Source organism: Delphinus delphis, chromosome 7 (genome assembly GCF_949987515.2).
Source record: "Delphinus delphis chromosome 7, mDelDel1.2, whole genome shotgun sequence".
Taxonomy (NCBI): Eukaryota; Metazoa; Chordata; class Mammalia; order Artiodactyla; family Delphinidae; genus Delphinus; species Delphinus delphis.
The window spans coordinates 80,808,558-80,831,097 of NC_082689.1; the positions used below are offsets into that span (position 1 = coordinate 80,808,558).

At 40.8% G+C, this 22,540-nt stretch overlaps 1 protein-coding gene across 6 annotated transcripts in view; it reads right to left on the minus strand.

Annotated features, from left to right (window-relative positions):
• LYPD6B (LY6/PLAUR domain containing 6B) overlaps positions 1-22,540 on the minus strand; it is a 214,628-nt gene that overhangs the window by 17,948 nt on the left and 174,140 nt on the right. For all 6 annotated transcript variants that reach the window (XR_011246547.1, XM_060016832.1, XM_060016835.1 and 3 more), the window contains exons 2-3: positions 21,749-21,807; positions 2,557-2,709 (exon numbers count right to left, since the gene is read on the minus strand). Coding sequence is in view for 5 of the 6 variants with exons in the window: in XM_060016832.1 (XP_059872815.1) it covers positions 2,557-2,671 (115 nt within the window). In the remaining variant the exon portion in view is untranslated. The remainder of the gene's footprint in view (positions 1-2,556; positions 2,710-21,748; positions 21,808-22,540) is intronic.

Genomic DNA, 22,540 nt, shown 5'->3' on the forward strand with positions numbered 1-22,540 from the left:
CTTGCAGAGATAAAGATTAAACAGCAGGTTGCAAGAAAAATATCTAGTAGAGTCCCTGGCACGTCAAAAACCAGGTTGGTTTCCATCCATATGTACTTGCATTACAGCTACACTTAACTTCAAACAAGTAATCTCATTTGATATATGTCAGTTATCCCAACATTAGACCTCTTTCAGGAATGTAACATTTAATAGAAGGATGATAGTAATTCTCAGGCCCTTGTGCTCAGGCAAGAGTGTTACTGAAAGGAGGAATTATGAGCCACCAGCAGTCTGGATTGAGAACAACTAGTATGTTCTTTTTTTTCTTTATGCTTTCTTTTTCCTGCCTTGTATCTTGTTATTTTGTTGGGCGAGAAGTCAAAAGTACAATAAATTTGACATTTCTCTATAGGCCAGAGTATAAAGCCCTGTATGAAACTTTCAGTTCTCCTATTTTTGGAGAATGAAACAGACACAGATCAAGGTAACCCAAACCATCCCTAAGTTGGGACGATAATTAGAAAGCAGTGCATAAAACAAGAGCAAAATATCAAAAGCTGAAGTTCAGAGGACATGAAAGTAGTTCTTGCAATACATTTCAGTTTTGCCTATGCATAAAAGTGAATTAGGTAAGTAAATAAACAATGAAATAATGAAATCCATTTTCACCTATTAATTCAGTTTAAAAAATACTAAAACTCAATGCTGGTAGGTAAATAGTTAATGTATAAACTGGCACAACCTTTTTGATTTAGTAATTCTAAGCAACTATTCTAAGGTCATTCGCCAACTGGAGAGGAAACTTCATTTAAAAAGATTTTCAATGAAGCGTTAACATTTAGCTTGCTTGTGAGAGTGTGTGCGTGCACTCGTGGGGGGCCAGTATAAAGCTTGGGGAAATAGTTTACTCACATAGCCAGCTATGTGAGTAAAAACATTTTTAATGTAAGACATTAAAATACTTTCAAAGTCATGGAAAAATATTCAAAACACAATGTAAACAAATAAAAGCTACTGCAAAATTAAATTTGTGTGATCTCTGTCACGAAGTTAAATACACATATAGAGTAAGAACAGTAGAAGGAAACACAGTTGACCCTTGAACAACGTGGAGGTCAGGGGCGCCAACCTGCCATGCAGTTGAAAATCCTCATGTAATTTATAGTCGGCCCTGCATATGGCCCTCTGCAGACCATGTAGTACTAGAGTATGGACAATGGGGAAAAAATCCACATGTAAGTGGACCCAGGCAGTTCAAACCCGCGTCATTCAAGGGTCAGCTGTATTCAAAAATGGAAAGAAGAGCTCACTCTGAATCTTGGGATTATGAATAAATTTTGTTTTCTTCTACACATTTCCTGTCTCTTTGGAATTTTCTATAGTAATCAAATATTACTTTTTTCTCTTTAATAATTTTTTCTTATAAAAGGTTACAAATTTGTCAGTAATGTAGATTTTATGAAAAGTGTCTATGCTATGCCATTAAGCTATCAGTATATGATCACTATCAATTTAGAAATTTGTAATAAATGATAGTTCAAGATGTGTGTGGGCTGTGATTCATATGTATATGGTTGTGTAGTATATACGTGCGTACACATACACCTACTAATGACTGAATGTCCTTAAAAACAAAACACAGAATGCAGAATGGTAATCATATAGGAGTACGGAGTATGAGTACTCCTCCTTTAGGAGTATAAAGACAGTGGTTCCCAAACCTGGCTGTGTATCAACAGCATCAGGAGAACTTTTCTAAAAAGAAGAGGGGGAAAAGGAAAAAAAAATATTCTGCGTACCACCCTCCTGACTACTGAATCTCGGGAGAAGGGACCCAGGAATATGTAGTTTTAAACGCTTTTATTGCGATTCTGATACTCTTACAGATGTGGGAACCACTGGCATTCACATTGCCACGAAACAATTTTCATCTATAACAAATTCTCTGTAAAGTATATCAGAGAAGTTTTACTTGTCTGGAGAGAAAGGAGGTGAGATTATATATATGTTCATGCTTCATTAAAAGTCTTTTTAAATGCATTTTCCTCTTCAAATGGCTAATGACCTTAGAATAGATTCTTGGAATTACTAAATATATATATTTTTTATATAAGTATATATAGTGACTGTGCGTAATATTAATGAAAATCTAAATAGTACTCCCCTCCAAATTTCAAACATGCTAATCTGTTTTCAAAATTGTTAATGGCCATTTGAAAGTATATATAATTTATGCAGAAGCTTCCTACAGTCAATATCCTTCTCCAAGGAAGAGATCAACAAAGAACACTGAATTTCTCCTGCTGAGCCATTCTTATGGACAGTGTTCAGAAGATTATTTTAAACAAGAACCCTTTTGAGACTTCAGCAGGAAGCCAAACCATTTTAAAGAAATTGAGAAAATTTCTGTCACCATGTGTTACCCTTACTCATGGAAGTAGTGAAGACTTTCTGATTTACGCTGGGTATAAACCAAACGTTCCGGAAAAGGCAAAGTTACTATAGGGAAACAGGGACTTCAAACAGTTACTCTGACCCCCCCCATCACCAGTGATGGTGACAACCACTACTTACGGTCAAGAGGAGGCCGCACGTTATAGAAGTTGATGTTCTTGGCAAATGCCCGGTTTTCTGAGAAGATAAAGGTCTGGACCACAGCTACAGTGAGGGCATGACAGAGGAGCGGCATTCTGACCCTGGGTGTGGAAAAGTCCAAAACTCATACACCTGCAGCGAAAAGAGACTGGTTGAGTTTATTTGCATTTTATACATCACTAGGAGTACGTTTTGCTTCTGTTTAGAAAGCTTGATTATTCAAATATATTCAACAATCTACTTGTTCTGTAGGGCCAGCACCTGTGAGTAAACTGCATTCTTCCCCTTCAGATGAAAGTTGAGCAGTTGCTGCCTTTTACTGGGCAGGCCTCTGCACTCTGCAGGACGCCCAGTGGCCTGGGTTCCTGGAGATCAAGCAGCAGTCCTGGCCTGGCTGCGCCCCCTTCCACTGCTGCCTCAGTGGGCTGGTTTACTTCGTGCTGAACCACCTGATCTTTGAACAACCACAGGTCGGTTCAGAGGCATGCTCAGCTGAAGTTACAGAACCACCTGTCTGAAATTCCATCCCCTGAGTTAAATACCTATGGTTGATGAATTTTGCAACTCTTTCAAAACTTGGAAGAAACAATAAAAGTTGGAGCAGTAGGAAGGACACTGAGTAAAAGGGCCACCAGTTTGAGAAACAAAGTCTCTGCTGGATCCCAGAACACACAGACGCTGAGAAGAGAAATAAGGGTAACCATGAAATGCCGTCCCCACCTGTTTCCGTCACTTCGGGAGCAAGGAGAAGCAGCCAGGTGGTTCTCAAGGAAACAGAATAACAGTTGTTTGAAAACCATACATATAACGTTAGTCCTGGCCCACAGATACTGTTCATCACTTTCAGCCACTTAAAGACAGCAGGGCCAAAACCCAGTGAAACAACAGATGTGCACACAGCACTGAGTAAGGTGTTCCATCTTAAGCCCCATAGGTTCCACCCTCTAGCAGCAGACCTGCTAGTAACGAAATCTTCAGGAGACATGCTCGGAACCTGAACATCACCACCAGCAGGTTCTCTTTGAGAAGGGGGAGGTGTGGGCCAGTAGAAAAAGTAACTTGGAGGCCAAAGACTTTGGTTCAGGTGCTAGCTCTGCTATTATTAGTGGCCTGACCTTGGGCAAGCTCTTTAAACTCTATTAACCTCAATTTCTTCATCTGTAAAGTGGCTTAATAACACCCGCCCTGCCCACACATTTGGGTAATTGTGAGCATCAGGTAGAGGCTCAGGTAGGATCACATAGAACTGCTTGCATAAGAGCACCTGTAATACAAGTTCTGTGAAAATGCTATCTTAGGGTTCAAAAATATTGGCTAGGGGCTTCCCTGGTGGCGCAGTGGTTGGGAGTCCGCCTGCCGATGCGGGGGGCGCGGGTTCGTGCCCCGGTCCGGGAGGGTCCCGCATGCTGCGGGGCAGCTGGGCCCGTGAGCCATGGCCGCTGGGCCTGCGCGTCCGGAGCCTGTGCTCCACGGCGGGAGGGGCCACGGCAGTGGGGGGCCTGCGTACCGCAAAAAATATATATATATATGTTGGCTAGGGACTCCCCTGGCGGTCCAGTGGCTAAGATTCCATGCTTCCACTGCAGGGGGCATGGGTTTGATCCCTGGTTGGGGAACTAGGCGTGGCCAAAAATAAATATATAAATTGTTTAATATATATATATATATGCATGCTGAACCTGTTTTCTTCTTGCTGAATCAATAGGTCTCAGTGGGTTTAGGGAGTCTTCCAAAGAAAAAAAGTTTGATGTCCACAAATGCAACCATAATCCTTCACATGGATACCTTCTTTGAAGCCAGGGTAAGAATGCATAAGTTCTAGGGATTGTATGCCCCCCCTCTTGTGTTGTGAGTATACTGGTTTCGTATGGGTGGTTAATAATGCCTACCTATAGAGAATGAGCTGAAAATCAGACAGAATGTACCCACGACATCATATCATCCCTACAGATGGCTTTTGCTACTGAGAGAACTGAGTCCCTAAGGAAGGACTCAGGGTGAAAAGCCTGGTAAGTTTCACAAAACAATAGTGCTAAACTTGGTACACTGCGTTTCAGCTCAGTACAGAATCGGACCTAGTGATACACCAATATATTTCTAATTCTGTCCTTGTTCATTTTAGAAACGAAAATTGACCTTTCACAGTTATCAAGTGTCTAAATCCTACTGTTATGCTCTTTCTGAAGAAATTATCATTTAACCAACTCTATGGTTCCTTACAGACCAGTGGTTATACTGACTCAAATTCTGCTTCCCTATTCATTTCTCTGAGTTGGACTGTTCCGTATTCGTTATGAATCTGTAGCCAAGTAATTGATACCCCTTCTTGACGCCAGTGGAGACTTTTTGAATGAGGGAGACTAATCCCTCTCTCACAAGCCTGAAAATGACTGTGTTCCAAGAGCCACCCACAAGTGCTCTTGTAACGTGGAGAGGATGCCTGAGATCACAGCATTCATTATCTACATTCAAGTCCCTTTTGCATCACTAAGCGACTATGGAAATTGAGACAAGTTGCTTAAGCTTTCCAAACCTCAGCTTCCCCATCTGCAGAACAGGCATAATGACAGTCCCTATTTCATAGTGTGGAGCTGAGGACTGAGTGACACCATGCATACAAAGCACTCAGCCAGTGCTGGGCACAAGGTCAAAGCTGTATTTATCAAGCACTCTCTGTTCGGTGGTAAAGCGCATTCATTGGCTCATGTACCTGCCTTCAGACCTACAATCTGTGTAGCTTCGTGCAAGTTCCTTAACTTCCCTGTGTCACAATTTTTGCATCTATAAAATGGGAGTAATAATAATATCTACCTCATAGGGTTATAGGAATTAAATTAGTTAATACATATAAAGCACTTGAACTAATTTGCTCTGTGCTTGGCATTTTGCTAATTCTTACGTAAGCATTTATCATGATGAACAAATCCCCAAATACTTTGGGATCACAATTCAGAACGCCTGATTTTCCTCACATAATCTCAGTGAGACAAAAGCCCATTCATTCATTCAACACACCATTACTGACACCTCGTACATAACAGATGTTTTTACCACTAGATCCCCAACAAGGTCTTTGCTCTCAAGCAATCTGCATTTTAGAGGGAGAAGACAGCCAGTAAATATGGAAAAGACCATACTTTCTGATCGTCATAAACTCTGTGGAGGAAAAATAAGGTGATATGTTAGTGAATAGCAGGACCTGCTTTATATATATGGTGGGCCCGGTACATCTGAGTAGGTAACATGCGCACAGGTGAATTAAATGTTGAGAATAAAGCGTCCGAGCAAAGAATCAAAGGAAAAGAAACCAAGGTCCTCAGTTGGGAAGAAGTGTGCCTCGTCGGGGGAACTCAGAAAGCAGCCAGCGTGATGACAGCATGAGAAAGGGGGAAAGAGACAAAGCCAAGCCAGTGGGGTCAGGCCACACACGCACTTAGCAAGCCGTGGCAAGGATTTCAGGTCCTGCAAAGTCAAGAAACTGTTCGAATTTACATTATCTAGTTTTGAAAAATACTCTCAAGAAAGCTTTGGAGAGTAGTAATTGGTCCCAAACACCTAGCCTTATTTCTAGCTCGTGGAAGAAAGGAAGGCAAGTAACAGTGCATTCCTTTCTTCCAGGAGGAATACAGAGCTCAGATACACCACAAAGGTTCTTCTGAATGGATAACAGAAGACTTAAAAAACGACTGAATGAACAACAAACCCAAGAATTAGACTTGTGTTTTGGTTTCTCCTTTCCTGGAAAGAGCACTGCAGGGAGGATGGTCTCATTACTATTATATAACAGGACAGGGGGGTTCAGGGGCAGTACATGCCAAGATCCTTGCATGGCCTGAAACATAGCATCCCCTCAAAACATGTCCGCACAGCTTGTTCTGGCACAGAAGATGGAAATAGTGAAAAACACACCACAAGAATATTGCTTCCATATAGACTAGATGTATTTTCATTTCCATTTTTAGTTAAAACAGCATAGCCTTATTCTATCAAAATCCTCCAAAACTGCAAAGGTTTTACCTGTCAAATGAAGAAAGCACTAAATAACAGTATGTCACATTTTCCAGAGCATGCTTTATAATCTATCACTACATACTGCTTTTCTCCCAAGCACCTATATTTATCTCTGTCTTTCAGTATATAGGTTTGTGTTAACGTGACTGCTTTATTTTTTCACAACGAAAAGACATTAGGATAATGAAAAAGCAAATGACTATAGTATCTGAAAATTGTTTTACATCTGGAATCATTTCACGGAGACTCTGAACTAAAAATTATCTGCTGAAACTTTGCTGAGTAGGCTCTTGTTGCGATCTTTCTAGCAGAACAAGGTTATAGCAGAGCTTGTATTCTGCCCCAGAAGGAAAAAAATCTTTAATACAAGCTAGACTAAACCATTCTGGTACTTTCTCTAGGACCATCACATAGAGCAGAATTCTTCATCATATGGGGGAGAGGGGACCTGTGAGCTTCTTAAGGTTATTTGCAAAATTGTGTCCATACGTATTTCCCCCCTGGGTTGAGTCTCTCAAAGGAATCTGAGACCTACATAATGGTTAATAAGAACAGCTGCTTGCTGACTCAGAATATGGCCGTTACGATTTGGCCTCCTGTAACTTAGACGTTTCCTTATATTGACACTAAGAAAGCTCCACAGCCATGTTTGTTAGGTATCTGGGCCACACTTCTCAAACTCAAGGGTACCTCAAAACGTTCCTCCCCAGACACAGCGCATTACCATCATCCATCTTTCCCAGAGAGTAGACCTTGTCAGAAACCCCTCACCTGTGGTGCTGGTCTTTATTTTATGAGTCCTCTCTTCGGAAGGTACATTAATTTTTGTTCCAGAATGCAGTGTGCTTCTTTGCCGAGAGGGAAGGGATTTTTGCAAGGTGCATTGGTAGGGATACAACAGGGAACAGCAGGTAGCCAGATTCGTAAATTTAGGAAACCCCAAGTGAGAATGGCCTGCTACTGCCCGGAGTCAAGGACCTACGTGGCCCTTGGTCCACAAGCATGACTATTTCCCAGGGCTGAGCCATGGCCATCATCTCCTCCTATTTGTGGCATTTTTAAGCTTTCTTGGGGAACATGCGGGCCTGAGGAAGTGACACATCCTTGACCCCAAACTCTTTTGAGGTAGGAAGAGGACTACATTACTTTTTATATTCCCTAGGCCCATACTCAGCACATGGTAGATAGTCAATGAGTACGTCTGGGAATAGAACCAACATCATTAGCTATGACCTATATAAGGAGCACCTTTCTTAGCAAGTAAGACAAAGGCTGTGGGCAGTAAGGAGCTGCCAGAGCATCCAAAGATGATAAAGAAATGATGGAATCAAAAAGAGACGTGAAACAGAAGAGGCCAAGCAGAGGTGGTACATACTGGTACTTCCTGCACAATTGCTAATCATGAGTCAGCAAGCACCAGGCCAACCTGCACTGCCAATAAAACAAATGAAGTACATAATTTAAGGGGAGCAGCTCTCCTAAGTCCAACATGCCTATCAACACTCGCATTCACACCTTCCTGCAAGCATCACTTATCCCACAGTAAGACGCTTTAATGACAAACCTAATAGGCCTGGCTCCCCTGTAAAAAGAAGAGAAGGCAAAGAGGAAATTCAACATGAGTGCTGGAATTTTACTCAGAAACAGTGGAAAAGATGAAAACACGCCTCTGAAAAGGAGAAATCTGACGGAAACCTTTACCATCCATCCCAAGGGTGGTACTACTTGCTTCTGGCTATTAGGAGAGGTTGGCCAATGGAGATACTCTGGTTCTCATTAAATTTGGGAAGAGCATCACGGGATCCAAGCTGAGACTCTGCTCCAGCTCTCTTCCTTGAGGGGAACCTCGCCTGGGCACTGAGAGCCCAGCTCCTGCAGCTCAGCTGTTACCTTCTCTGACAGATTCTCTGCTCCGGTACATGAAGAGTTTCTTTTCCCCGCTAAGTTTAAATATTAATTTTAAAGATATTTAATTTAGCATTTCTATGTGCCTGAAGCAAAATACAAGAGAGAATTTAGCTTATGCTCCGTCCATCATGTTCATCTGAAAATACAGAAATCTCCGTGGAGCACCATGGATTCTACTCTTGCATAATAACGTTCAGTAGGGAAAAACAGAATCATGATTCAGCCTCTCAGTACTGCTTGTCCAAATCTTGAAAGCAGCATGATCATAAGTCATGCACTCATACTAGGTACTGTGCTGAGCACTTAGTATACAACACTGAATAAGAGAGACACAGTCCCTGTGCTGTCACACGTTATTGGAGCCCAAAAGTCAACGTGAACCACTAGTGAGCTGTGACTGTCAAGAGTTACTACAGTCATCTTTGAGGGGGAAAACAATGGACTTTTGATTCAAGTAGACCTAGGATAAAATTCTGGTTCTACATTTAGTGAGCAGGCAACCGCAGAGTTAAGAAATACTGTCCCCGTTTGCCACTAAGACAAGCGAGGCTTAGAGTCGTGTAGGTAACATTTCTAAGCTGTGTGGATTGAGTGCAATTACATAGGTAATGTACATTTTACTTAGAGGATGTTGAAGACATGTTCTCCCCCTTCCCTCCCTCCCCCCAGGCTTTTTCAGGTAACATTAGCAGGAGAATAGAGATCAGATCAAGGGATATAACTGTCCAATTCCATTCCACACCAGCTGGACCAAATCTAGTAAACTGTGTTGAGTTCTCTGCACTCATTTCTTAAGAAGATTCAGAAGTTCTCTCTATCGCAACCAAGTGAGAAGTTGGAATGAATGACTGCCAAGGTTCCTTTCACTTCTAATATTCTATGATTTTAGGGGAAGGATATTAATGAAGACTTTAGTTATGCCATAAAAAGTCATAAATGTAATACAATATCATAATATTTCAGATTTCTGCTATACTCTTTTAAAGTAAAACTTAAAAAAAAAATCTCATAAAGCACAGGATCAAAGACTCACAGAACTGAGTATCTCATTTCTAAACATAAAGCTGTGCATTTTGCAGTGCTAAAGATGGGAGTTTTTCCCACTACATGCAACTGTGATACAAGATAATGTCTAAAACAGTGCTATTATTAAAATAACTTCATTATGCAAATCAATTGTGAATTAATACAGGGCCCATAAGTGTGTAATTTGGGTGAAGAAATAGTCTCATCAATTTTAAAGACATCTTTTTAAACGTGATTCAAATTTTAAGAAAAAGCTAAAAGACACTTCCAAAGTAATAGCTTTTCAGCTGCATTTAAAAAAAATAAATTTAGGGCTTCCCTGGTGGCGCAGTGGTTAAGAGTCCGCTTGCCGATGCAGGGGACGCAGGTTCGTGCCCCGGTCCGGGAAGATCCCACATGCCGCGGAGTGGCTGGGCCCGTGAGCCATGGCCGCTGAGCCTGTGTGTCCCGAGCCGGTGCTCCGCAACGGGAGAGGCCACAATGGTGAGAGGCCCGCGTACCGCAAAAAAAATAAATTTATTTTATTTACTTATTTTGGGCTGCGTTGGGTCTTTGTTGCTGCGCGCGGGCTTCCTCTAGTTGCACGAGCGGCGGCTACTCTTCGTGCGGTGCACAGGCTTCTTACTGCGGTGGCTTCTCTTGTTGCAGAGCACGGGCTCTAGGCGTGTGGGTTTCAGTAGTTGTGGCATGCGGGCCCAGTAGTTGTGGCTTGCGGGCTCTAGAGTGCAGGCTCGGTCGTTGTGGCACATGGACTTAGTTGCTCCACGGCATGTGGGATCTTCCTGGACCAGGGCTCAAACCCGTGTCCCCTGCATTGGCAGGCGGATTCTTAACCACTGCGCCACCAGGGAAGTCCTGCATTTTTGTCAAAGATACAATTTTACATCTTTTTGAGAAGGCTGTCATGACACAGAAGAATAAGAAGGTAAGAACTCCATGTGAACAAGATTAGATGTTTAGGAGTTAGAAACAGGACTCCTTTTAAAAAGAATCAAGATTGGTTTGTCATGTTGTATTGAACTATGTGGACAAATGGTAGGAATCTAATAAAACTATGTTAATTGATTATATTTGAGAGTATCCTTCACATAGGTGGAATAATTTTTACCCAGTTTGCTTCCATAAATGATTTTTAGGAGGCTGATGCCAAGTCATTTATGCATTAAACCTCTCAAAATATGGAGTCAAAACCATATTGGATGAGAGGAAAATAAAGATCCTAACCCCTTCTATGAATGGTGTTCCTCTGCTGTATGTCACGCTTTGCTCTGTACTTCCCAGGAGCCAAGAGAGACACACATGGAACACACATTCTCATTAACATTCTCATTATTTGTAAAAAGAAAACTCCCCCTGATCCTTAATTCTCAAATTAGTGGTCCCTATGCGTGTTTATACAGAGAGCAGCAAACAACACATGGATAATGCCCGAAATTTGTTTTGAAGAGCTCCGGATGCATCTCTCATTTGGCCGTTTCTTTAAAAAAGCCAAAGGCATAATATTAAGAGGTAATTTTACAAAGATATTTCCACTGCCAGGCAGGCAAATGAGAGAGATTATTTTCTTTTCTGTGTGAGAGGGGTATTTTTAAATTTGAGAGGAAGATACAATAACTGGACAGAAGTTCTGCGGGAGAGCTGCAGGCACACAGGTGTTGGTGCTGTTAATGGGTGATTCTACCAGCAGAACTGCAAGGATATAAACTGAGTGGCAACAGAGGCTGGGCACGGAAGACATCGTTTTTATGTTCCCTATCCTTGCTTGCTGTACTGAACTCATTTCTTTTAATAACCAATCAAAGTTCACATAATAGAAATCTAGGCTGAAATGTCCGACAGCTGGCTAAGGATCCATTATTCTGTAATTGTTGAGTGGAGGAGAACCACCCCAAAGGTGCATTCTCAAACACATGGCACTCGTGTGAAAATAGCACTCATGCGTGAAGACAGAACTCAACTGAGAAAATAGCTTTCAAGGTCACTAGACGTGCAGGTGATGGCTAGCACTTCTGACTTCATCTAGTCTCAGCTGAGGTAGAAAAATGACCATAAAACTAGAGTGTATACACACAGATGTGTCTCTCATTTGAATCTCTCTGTATATATTCTAATATGATGGAATATCTGTACCAAAGCAGAAATCTTAGATGACAAGTTCATCTGGATACGTGTGTGTGTGTATGTATGTGTATGTGCATCTGCATATACACACGCATACATGTATCTTATTGAATGAATTCACTGCTTCAGCTCTATGTGCCAGGTGATAAAGAATCCCTAGAACTCTGTCAAGAGACTGTATTACCAATCATGTCCAATGCTTTCAGCACCTGCACCGTTATCTGTCATTTGGGAGAGCTTTAGGATGCAGAACTCTTACTATGCATTCGTCCTGTTGTCCTTCTTCTGTGCTGAGGCTTTATGTCACTGACCACTGTTTATAACACTAGCTCAAATTATTCCTGATTCTATATCTAAAAATGTATTATACAAGAACATGTTCATGGCTATCATTCTGAAACAGAAGGGCACTTGAAAACCAACAATAGACTACACGCAATGGCAAAAGACTGTCGTGCTGACTTTTTTGCACAGTCACAAAATCCAGAACAGATTATTCAAAGAACTCTCTGGAAGCTGACAAGCTTATAAAAGCAATCCTAATAAAAAAATTTCTGCATTCTACATATATAACAAAGTTACAGCACGTCATCTGCTCTATAAATTGTCACTATTACCACTTGGAGCAGAAGGAAATGTACATATATAAAGATATATATGTGCATAATTTTATATTCCCAGAGGAAACTGAAAAAGTATGTGCGTTAAATAGTGTTTTCATTGCAACATGAAAAACGACGCTTAGGCAATGGTTCACAGTCCCACAAGGGTAAAGTCAAGTGTAAACGCTGCCTAGTATAATGGGGGGACAATGGACGGGGCACTCAGGCATGGGAGCAAATTCTGATCCTGTCACTAGTTGGATCTATTACTTCTGGCTGATCCCTGTACAGCTCTGAGGTTCAGTTTCCTATCAGTAAAATAGAGATATTAAATATCTATTTTGCAGAGAGTTGTGGGAATTAAAGGACAAGGAATAAGTCCCTACCCATTGCTGCTTTTTCAAATTATTAAATAAATTTAAAAGCTAAAAATAGAGATTTATGGTTTCTCAGTGAATAACATACCAGCCAGTATCGTTACGATTACGCTGTATCTGGCGAGATTTAAGACTGAAATTCAATACACATATTTTCAGCTCTCAAATACTATGATTATCTGAGCATATATGAGAGAAGAATGTAAAACTCCTCTGGAGACAGATTTTAAGAAAACTACTCTAGAATATATGTGGGCACAATATTTAGGCCTCAGTGGAACATTTTCATTTATCTTCTTTCTGATAAATCTATATTGTTTGTCTACGCTCATAAATAAAAGGCAGTTCTCATGAAGTGTGCTCGAGAAAGCAAGTCTCTGTGCTCTCACATGTGTCATTTACCTTGTATTTCTCACTCTTTAAAGGCCCAATTTCAATATTTCTCCCTCATGAAAACTTTGTGTCCACTCCACCCCATGGAATAGTCCCCACCCTGAAAAAAGCATGGGGTTCATTTGGGGACACAAGACTGCCCTCCTTGCTGAGCACTGGGGTGGGCACGGCAGCTCCAATCCTTGCTTAGAGATGGGCTAAAGGTCTCTAAAGGACTCACACACTTGCAGGCCTTACCTTTAAAAAAAAAAAAAAAAAAAAAGGTAAAGCTTTTCTATCTTTTCCACCAACAGAATTTCCATTTCCATTTCCATGTTCACTGTTCACTTAGATTTTAGGTGAACGATGTGAAGATTGTAAGAACTCTATTTTCAACAACTGAAGTTCTGCCCACTGATGGCCTATTCACATGTGGTTCAACACACACTAAATTAGGCCTTAAATATGCTATGACCACACGATCTTCCCAAGCTATCCTAAAAGGGTGAAAGGAGGTGAACCCTGCTGGGCTTTCACCTCTTGCTCCTGTAGCCCCACCCTCCAACCTTGTCCACCCTGCTCTGTGCCCTGGGAAGCCAAGCTATGAAGACCAGGCACACAGCTCCCTTTTCCACCAGCTTTCAGCTTCGTTTGGCCAATGGCAAAAACTGGCAGATCAGAGGGTGGGCAGAGAGTGAGACTGGGGAAGTTACTCCCCTGACTCACTCCCTGCCAGGCTGTCGTCATATCCCTCATTTCCCATCAGGTCCCTGGCTCCACAGCTACCTTCTCCTGGGTTCTGGTAACCACTTGTCTTATCCTTTAGGCCTATAGGATAGAAATGGCTTCTCTCTGTTGCCAGCTGTGAAGACTAGGTGAACCCACACCACTGTAAACAGCCCCTTATTCATTCTCTTAAATAACACCAGTCTGAATATGCCATCTCATTCCTGCCAGGACCCTGACTAAGCCTTGAATCCAGTCTCAAAATACGAGGAAAAGAGCCACACTGAACCAGAGCATCAGGACTTGCTGTTACAGCAGGTATTAATACAAACAGCTGCAATGACTTTACCAGAAGAGCATAAGAACAGTTGTTACTCTTATGTCATAAAAAACCAACAATTGGATTTATGCTACAAACCAATCAAGGTGAGACTGAAGGCTTTAAAAAGAAAATGAGAATATCAACAGGAAAAATCTAGCTGAAAATTATTCTATAATCCCATGCAAATATTACAAGCCCACCAAAATGCAGCTTTTTCTGCTGCTACCATCACTGAAGAACATCATTAAATAAGGAGAAGGGTGGGGGGCAAGATTCCTGAACCTCAATAAAAGAGCTGAGAAAAATGAACACATTGAACATAGCACTGAAGCCCACAGAAGCTTTAGTGTATTCAAGGCTGCACTCTTGCAGCATCATAGAACCTAACACATATCTACACAGAGATGTAAGTTTATTTAAATATAAAAAATTCACAGAGGAGAGGGGCCAAGATGGGGGAGTAGAAAGACCCTGAGCTCACCTCCTCTCATGAGCACACCAAAACAACATCTGCAGAACAACCATCCCCCCCCCCCCAAAAAAAACTAGAACCTACCAGAAAAGATCCTCTCCAACTAAAGACATAAAGAAGGAACCACAAGACAAGTAGCAAGGGCAAACTCAAGATATAATCAAATCCCATACCCCAGGGTGGGCGACCCACAAACTGGAGAATTATATTGCAGAGGCTCTTCCACAGGCATGAGACTTCTAGGCCCCCTGTCAGGCTCCCCAGCCTGGGGGGTCCTGCATCAGGAAGATGACACCCTAGAGCATTTGGCTTTGAAGGCCAAGGGGTTAATTTTGGGAGCCTCGCAGAACTCAGGGAAATAGAGGTTTCATTCTTAAAGGGCCTACCCAAAATCTCACACATACCAGGACCCAAGGCAAAAGCAGTAATTTGATAGGACCCTGGGCCAGACCTACCTGCTTGTCTGAGAGAGTCTCCTGGAGAGGTGAGGGATGGCTGCGGCTCACACAGGGGACATAGTCAATGGTGGCAGCCACACTGGGGAACACTCTACCCATGAACACTGCTGATGGCAGCTGCCATCTTGGCTCAAGACCTGGCCCCACCCAACAGCCTTTAGGCACCAGTACTGGGATGCCTCAGGCCAAACAACTAACTGGACAGAGACACATGCCTATCCATCAACAGATGACAGGCTGCCTTAAGATTTCCTGAGCTCACAGCTGCCTCTAAAAACACCCTAGATACAGCCCTGCCTACCAAAGGGCCAAGACACAGCTCCGCCCACCAGTGGGCAGGCACTGGCCCTTCTCTCCAGGAAGCCTGCAAAAGCCTCTAGACCAGCCTCATCCACCAGGGGGCAGACACCAGAAGCAAGAAAACTACAATCCCACAGCCTGCGGCTCCTGCTCACAGCAGGCCAGATCTTAACCTGGGAACAGCTGGGCCCAGGTCCTGGCCCTGTCCACGAGCAGGCCAATGCAAACTTCGGGACACCACAGACCCCATACCCAACTGTGTCAGGAACACGACCCCCCAAACAATCTGAAATGAGATCTGAGATCCCTGGGCCTTGCAGCCAGACTACAGGAAACAGCTCTGTCTACCAGTGGTCCAGCACTAACTCCAGGACCTGGCCTCACCCACCAGTGGGTGGCCAACAGCTGTGGAGTCTTCAGGACCCTGACTCTGGCCATCGGTGAGCCAAAACTAGCCAGGGGACCCCTGGGGTTCTGCAGCCAGCCTCCTCGTGACCAGGCCCTGCTAACCAGCAGCCAGTAATCATGAGGGCCTGCAGAGTACAAATGCAGAGTTTTAAAAATGCATTTGAAATTAAGAGATCGGCAACTTGAAACAATATATATATATAGAGAGAGACTGCTATACAAAAACCTCATGATAACCACAAACCAAACATCCATAATAGATATACATACAAGAAAGAAAAAGGAATCCAAACTTAACACTAAATATAGTCATCAAATCACAGGAGAATAAAAAAAGAAGAAAGGGGGGAAAAGACCTATAAAAACAAATACAAAACAATTAACAAAAGGGCAATAAGAACATACATATCGATAATTACCTTAAATGTAGTCAGGTTAAATACTCCAACCAAAAGACATAGAGTGGCTGAATGGATACAAAAACAAGACTCATATATATGCTGCCTAGAGAGACTCACTTCAGATCTAGAGACACATATAGACGGAAAATGAGGGGTTGGAAAAAAGTACTCCATACAAATGGAAATCAAAGAAAGCCAGAGTAGCAATACATGTATCAGGCAAAATAGACTTTAAAATAAAGACTGTTACAAGAGACAAAGCAACACACTACATAATGATCAAAGGATCAATCCCAGAAGATATAACAATTGTAAATATATATATGCACCCAACACAGAAGCACCTAAATATTTAAGGCAAATATTAACAGACATAAAAGGAGAAATCAACAATGATACAATACGGTAGGGGACTTTAACACCCTACTTATATCAATGGACAGATCACCGAGACAGAAAATCAGTAAGGAAACACAGGCCTTAAAAACCACATTAGACTAAATGGAATTACTTGATATATAGAGAGAGCATTCCATCTGAAAGCAGCAGAATATACATTCTTTTCAGGAGCACATTGAACAGGATCTAGGATAGATCACATGCTAGGCCACAAAACAAGCATTGGTAGATTTAAGAAAACTGAAGTCAAATCACGCACCTTTTTGACCACAATGTTACGAGATTAGAAATCAACTACAAGAAAAAAAACTGCAGAAAACACAAATACATGGAGGTTAAACAATATGCTACTAAACAACCAATGGATCATTGAAGAAATCAAAGAGGAAATCAAAAAATACCTAGAGACAAAAGAAAATGAAAACACAACAATCAAATACCCATGGGACACAGCAAAAGGTTCTAAGAAGGAAGTTTATAGCAATACAAGCATACCTCAGAGAACAAGAAAAATCTCATAAATACCCTAACCTTACATCTAAAGGAACTAGAAAAAGAAGAATGAACAAAACCCAAAGTTATTAGAAGGAAAGAAATCATAAAGATCAGAGCAGAAGTCAATGAAATAGAGACCAAAAAAAAAGAAAAGATCAATGAGCTGGTTCTTTGAAAAGATAAACAAAATTGATAAACCTTTAGCCAGACTCATCAAGAAAAAATGAAGAGGGCCCAAATCAATAAAATCAGAAATGAAAAAGGAGACGTTACAACTGACACCATAGAAATACAAAAGATCATAAGAGACTACTACAGGCTACTATATGCCAATAAAATGGACAACCTAGAAGAAATGGACAAATTCTTGGAAAGGTACAATCTCCCAAAACTGAACCAGGAATAGAAAATATGAAAAGACCAATTACCAGTAATGAAACTGAATCAGTAATTTAAAAACCTCAACAAACAAAAGTCCAGGACCAGATGACTTCACAGGTGAATTTCACCAAACATTTAGAGGAGAATTAATGCTTACCCTTCTGAAACTATTCCAAAAAACTGCAGAGGAAGGAACACTTCTGAACTCATTCTATGAGGCCACCATCACCAAAACCAAAAAGAGATTCCCCCCCCCCAAAAAAAATTACAGGCCAGTATCACTGACGAACATAGACACAAAAATCCTCAATAAAATACGAGCAAACCAAATACAACAATGCATTAAAAGGATCATACACCATGATCAAGTGGGACTTATCCCAGGGATGCAAGGGATTTTCAATAACTGCAAATCAATTAGTGTGATACACCACATTAACAAATTGAAGAATTTGTTCTTCAAAAGCCATACAATCATCTCAAAAGATGTAGAAAAAGCTATAAAATTCAACATCCATTTATAATAAAAACTCTTTAGAAAGTGGACACAGAGGGAACCTACCTCAACATAATAAAGGCAAACCCACAGCTAAAATCATACTCAACAGTGAAAAGCTGAAAGCATTTCCTCTAAGATCAGGAACAAGACAAGGATGCCCACTCTCACCACTTTTATTCAACATAGTTTTGTAAGTCCTAGCCACAGGAATCAGTGAAGAAAAACAAAGTAACCAAGTTAGAAAGGAAGACTTAAAACTGTCACTGTTTGCAGATGACATGACACTATACATAGAAAATCCTGAAGACACTACCAGAAAACTACTAGAGCTCATTAATGAATTCAATAATGTTGCAGGATACAAAATTAATATACAGAAATCTGAATTTCCCTACATTAATACTGAAGTATCAATATTGAAAGGGAAATTCAGGAAACAATCCCATTTACCATAGCATCAGAAAGAATAAAATACCTGGGAATAAATATACCTAAGGAGGCAAAAAGACCTGTACTCTGAAAACTGTAAGGCACTGATGAAATAAACTGAAGACTACACAAACAGGTAGAAAGATATATACCATGTTCTTTATTGGAAGAATAAATACTGTTTATATGACTATACTGCTCAAGGCACTCTACAGACTCAATGCAATCCTTGTCAAATTATCAAATTAGCAGAGGGGGGAACACTCCCAAACTCATTCTGCGAGGCCACCATCACCCTGATACCAAAACCAGACAAAGATATCACAAAGAAAGAAAACTACAGGCCAATATCACTGCTGAACATAGATGCAAAAATCCTCAACAAAATACTAGCAAACAGAATCTAACAGCACATTAAAAGGATCATACACCATGATCAAGTGGGGTTTACCTCAGGGATGCAAGGATTCTTCAACATATGCAAATCAATCAATGTGATACACCATATTAACAAATTGAAGAATAAAAACCATATGATCATCTCAATAGATGCAGAAAAAGCTTTTGACAAAATTCAACACCCATTTATGATAAAAACCCTCCAAAAAGTAGGCATAGAGGGAACTTCCTTCAACATAATAAAGGCCATATATGACAAACCCACAGCCAACATCATTCTCAATAGTGAAAAACTGAAAGCATTTCCACTAAGATCAGGAACAAGACAAGGTTGTCCAATCTCACCACTATTATTCAACATAGTTTTGGAAGTTTTAGCCACAGCAATCAGAGAAGAAAAAGAAATAAAAGGAATCCAAATTGGAAAAGAAGAAGTAAAGCTGTCACTGTTTGCAGATAACATGATACTATACATAGAGAATCCTAAAGATGCTACCAGAAAACTACTAGAGCTAATCAATGAATTTGGTAAAGTAGCAGGATACAACATTAATGCACAGAAATCTCTTGCATTCGTATTCACTAATGATGAAAAATCTGAAAAGAGAAATTAAGGAAACACTCCCATTTACCACTGCAACAAAAAGAATAAAATACCTAGGAATAAACCTACCTAGGGAGACAAAAGACCTGTATGTGGAAAACTATAAGACACTGATGAACGAAATTAAAGATGATACAAACAGGTGGAGAGATATACCATGTTCTTGGATTGGAAGAATCAACACTGTTAAAATGATCATACTACCCAAGGCAATCTACAGATTCAATGCAATCCCTATCAAACTACCAATGGCATTTTTCACAGAACTAGAACAAAAAAATTTACAATTTGTATGGAAACACAAAAGACCCTGAATAGCACAAACAATCTTGAGAAAGAAGAACAGAGCTGGAGGAATCACACTCCCTGACTTCAGGCTATACTACAAAGCTACAGTAATCAAAATATTGTGATATTGGCACAAAAACAGACACATAGATCAGAACAGGATAGAAAACCCAGAAATAAACCCACACACTTATAGTCAAACTACGATAAAGGTGGCAAAAATATACAATGGAGAAAAGACAGTTTCTTCAGTAAGTGGTGCTGGGAAAACTGGACAGCTACATGTAAAGCAATGAAATTAAAACATTCCCTCATACCATATATAAAAATAAACTCAAACTGGATTAAAGACCTAAAAGTAAGACCAAAACCATAAAACTCTTAGAGGAAAACATAGGCAGAAGATTCTTTGATATAAATCGCAGTGATATTTTTTTGGATCTGTCTCCTAAATTAAAGGAGATAAAAGCAAAAATAAACAAATGGAACCTAATTAAACTTAAAAGAGTTTGCACAGCAAAGGAACAACTGACAAAATGAAAAGACAACATATTGAATGGGAGAAAATATTTGCAAATGATATGATTGATAAGCGATTAATATCCAACATTTATGAATAGATCACAGAACTCAACATCAAAAAATAAACAACCTGATTAAAAAATGAGAAGAACTCGACAGACATTCTTCCAAAGAGGACATGCAGATGGCCAATAGGCACATGAAAAGAAGCTCCACATTGCTAATTATTAGAGAAATGCATATAGAAACTACAATTAGATGTCATCTCACATCTGTCAAAATGACTATCACCAATAAGAACCCAAATAACAAATGTTGGCAAGGATATGGAGAAAAAGGAACCCTTGTACACTGTCGGTGGGAATGTAAATTGGTGCAGCCACTGTGGAAAAGAGTATTAAGGTTTCTCAAAAGCTAAAAATAGAGCTACTGTATGACCCACAATTCCACTCCTGGGTATATATCAGAAAAAAACAAAAACACTAATTCAGTAAGATGCACACACCCCAGTGTTCACATCAGCATTATTTACAATTGCCAAGATATTGAAGCAATCTAAGTGTCCATCAGCAGATGAACAGATAAAGAAAAAGTGGTACAGATATACAGTGGAATACTACTCAGCCATAAAAAAGAATGAAATTTTGCCATTTTTAGCAACATGGATGGACTTGGAGGGCATCATGCTAAGTGAAATATGTCAGAAAAAGAAAGCAATACTGCATGATATCATTTATATGTGGAGTCTAAAAAATATACTAGTGAATGTAACAAAAAAGAAGCAGACTCACAGATGTAGAGAACAACCTAGTGGTTACCAGTGGGGGTTGGATGGGAGGGGCAATATAGGGGTGGAGGAGTGGAAGGTACAAACTCTTGTGTTTAAAATAGGCTCAAGAGACTGGTGGTGCAGTGGTTAAGAATCTGCCTGCCAATGAAGGGGACATGGGTTTGAGCCCTGGCCCGGGAAGATCCCACATGCCGCAGAGCAACTAAGCCCATGTGCCACAACTACTGAGCCTGTGCTCTAGAGCCCGTGAGCCACAACTACTGAGCCCATGTGCCACAACTACTAAAGCTCGTGTGCCTAGAGCCCATGTTCTACAACAGAGAAGCCACCACAATGAGAAACCTGTGCATTGCAACCAAGAGTAGCCCCCGCTTGCTGCAACTAGAGAAAGCCCACATGCAGCAACGAAGACCCCATGCAGCCAAAAAATAAATTAATTTAAAAAAATAATAAATAAAATGGTAAATTTTTAATAAATAAAATAGGCTCAAGGATGTATTGTACAACACAGGAAATATAGCCAATATTTTGTAATAACTATAAATGCAAAGTAACCTTTAAAAATTGTATAATTTTTTTAATAAAATAAAATCACTGAAAACCAGAATTTCATATTAACACAATGGTGCTTTGCCCTATTCTCCTTTCTTAAAATCTTGTATTTCAAGAAACAACACTATTTTTACATGACAATGGGCTTGTCACTTAAATTAAGGACCTTTTCCTGAACTGCCTCTGATTATTCTCTGGTTACCTCTCACCTTCCACAGTCCCAAACCTTCCTATTGGGATAATGGTCTTAGCAGCCTCATTTGTCCAGAGAAGCCCTTCACTTCACCTTCCAAATTTACTCATACTCACCTTTCTTAATTTTCTTTTCTCCTCCTCTTTCACTCCCTGCTACCCTCACTCAAGGACACCTGAAAGAAAAAAAAGAAAGAAAGAGTTCAGCTTGAAATGTACATTGAGATCTCATCCATATTCTGTACCAATTTCCAGACCATAAAACCCCTTATTGCATAGAAAGTGTTCTGTGATAATGCCTGAAATAGTCCCTTTTACCTTGTGCTTAAAATAAAACACACCTTAAACGTACTTTGTAAAGCAGCAGCATGCAACAACAGAAGACAAAGAGGCCAAAAGAGGGGTCTCTTTTCTCTTCCCCTTTTGTTAATGAACACAAAGATTCTTTTCACTGCAAACACCTAGGAGAGAAGACTAGCTTAGGAATTTGGTAAGGTTGGCATCTGGAAAGTGAGGGGACTGAAGGAGCGCTGATCACCCTTATTATTCAGAGTACGCCGGAATGTGAAGCCGACTACAACTGACGCCCAGCTCACATCGTTGATGGCAAAGATGACTTCTCGTCCCCAGAATCACAATTCTAGGCCACGGTCTTCCACTGGGACTAACAGCCGCCCCAGCAATGCCTGCACCTCAGGGCCATCACTCCTCCTGCCCCCATCATGGCTGCCCGTTACCACTTGCACAGGGTAGACACTGAGTAAGGAATCGTTGAATATGCCCAAACAAGGCTGACTTCACCCATTCAGTCTGCAAAGTCCACTCCCCTGACTCTGATGACGACCAATTTCCATTTACCCTTTGCGGCCTGCATTTGGGCAGCAGGCAACTCCTGGCTGTGCAGCCTCA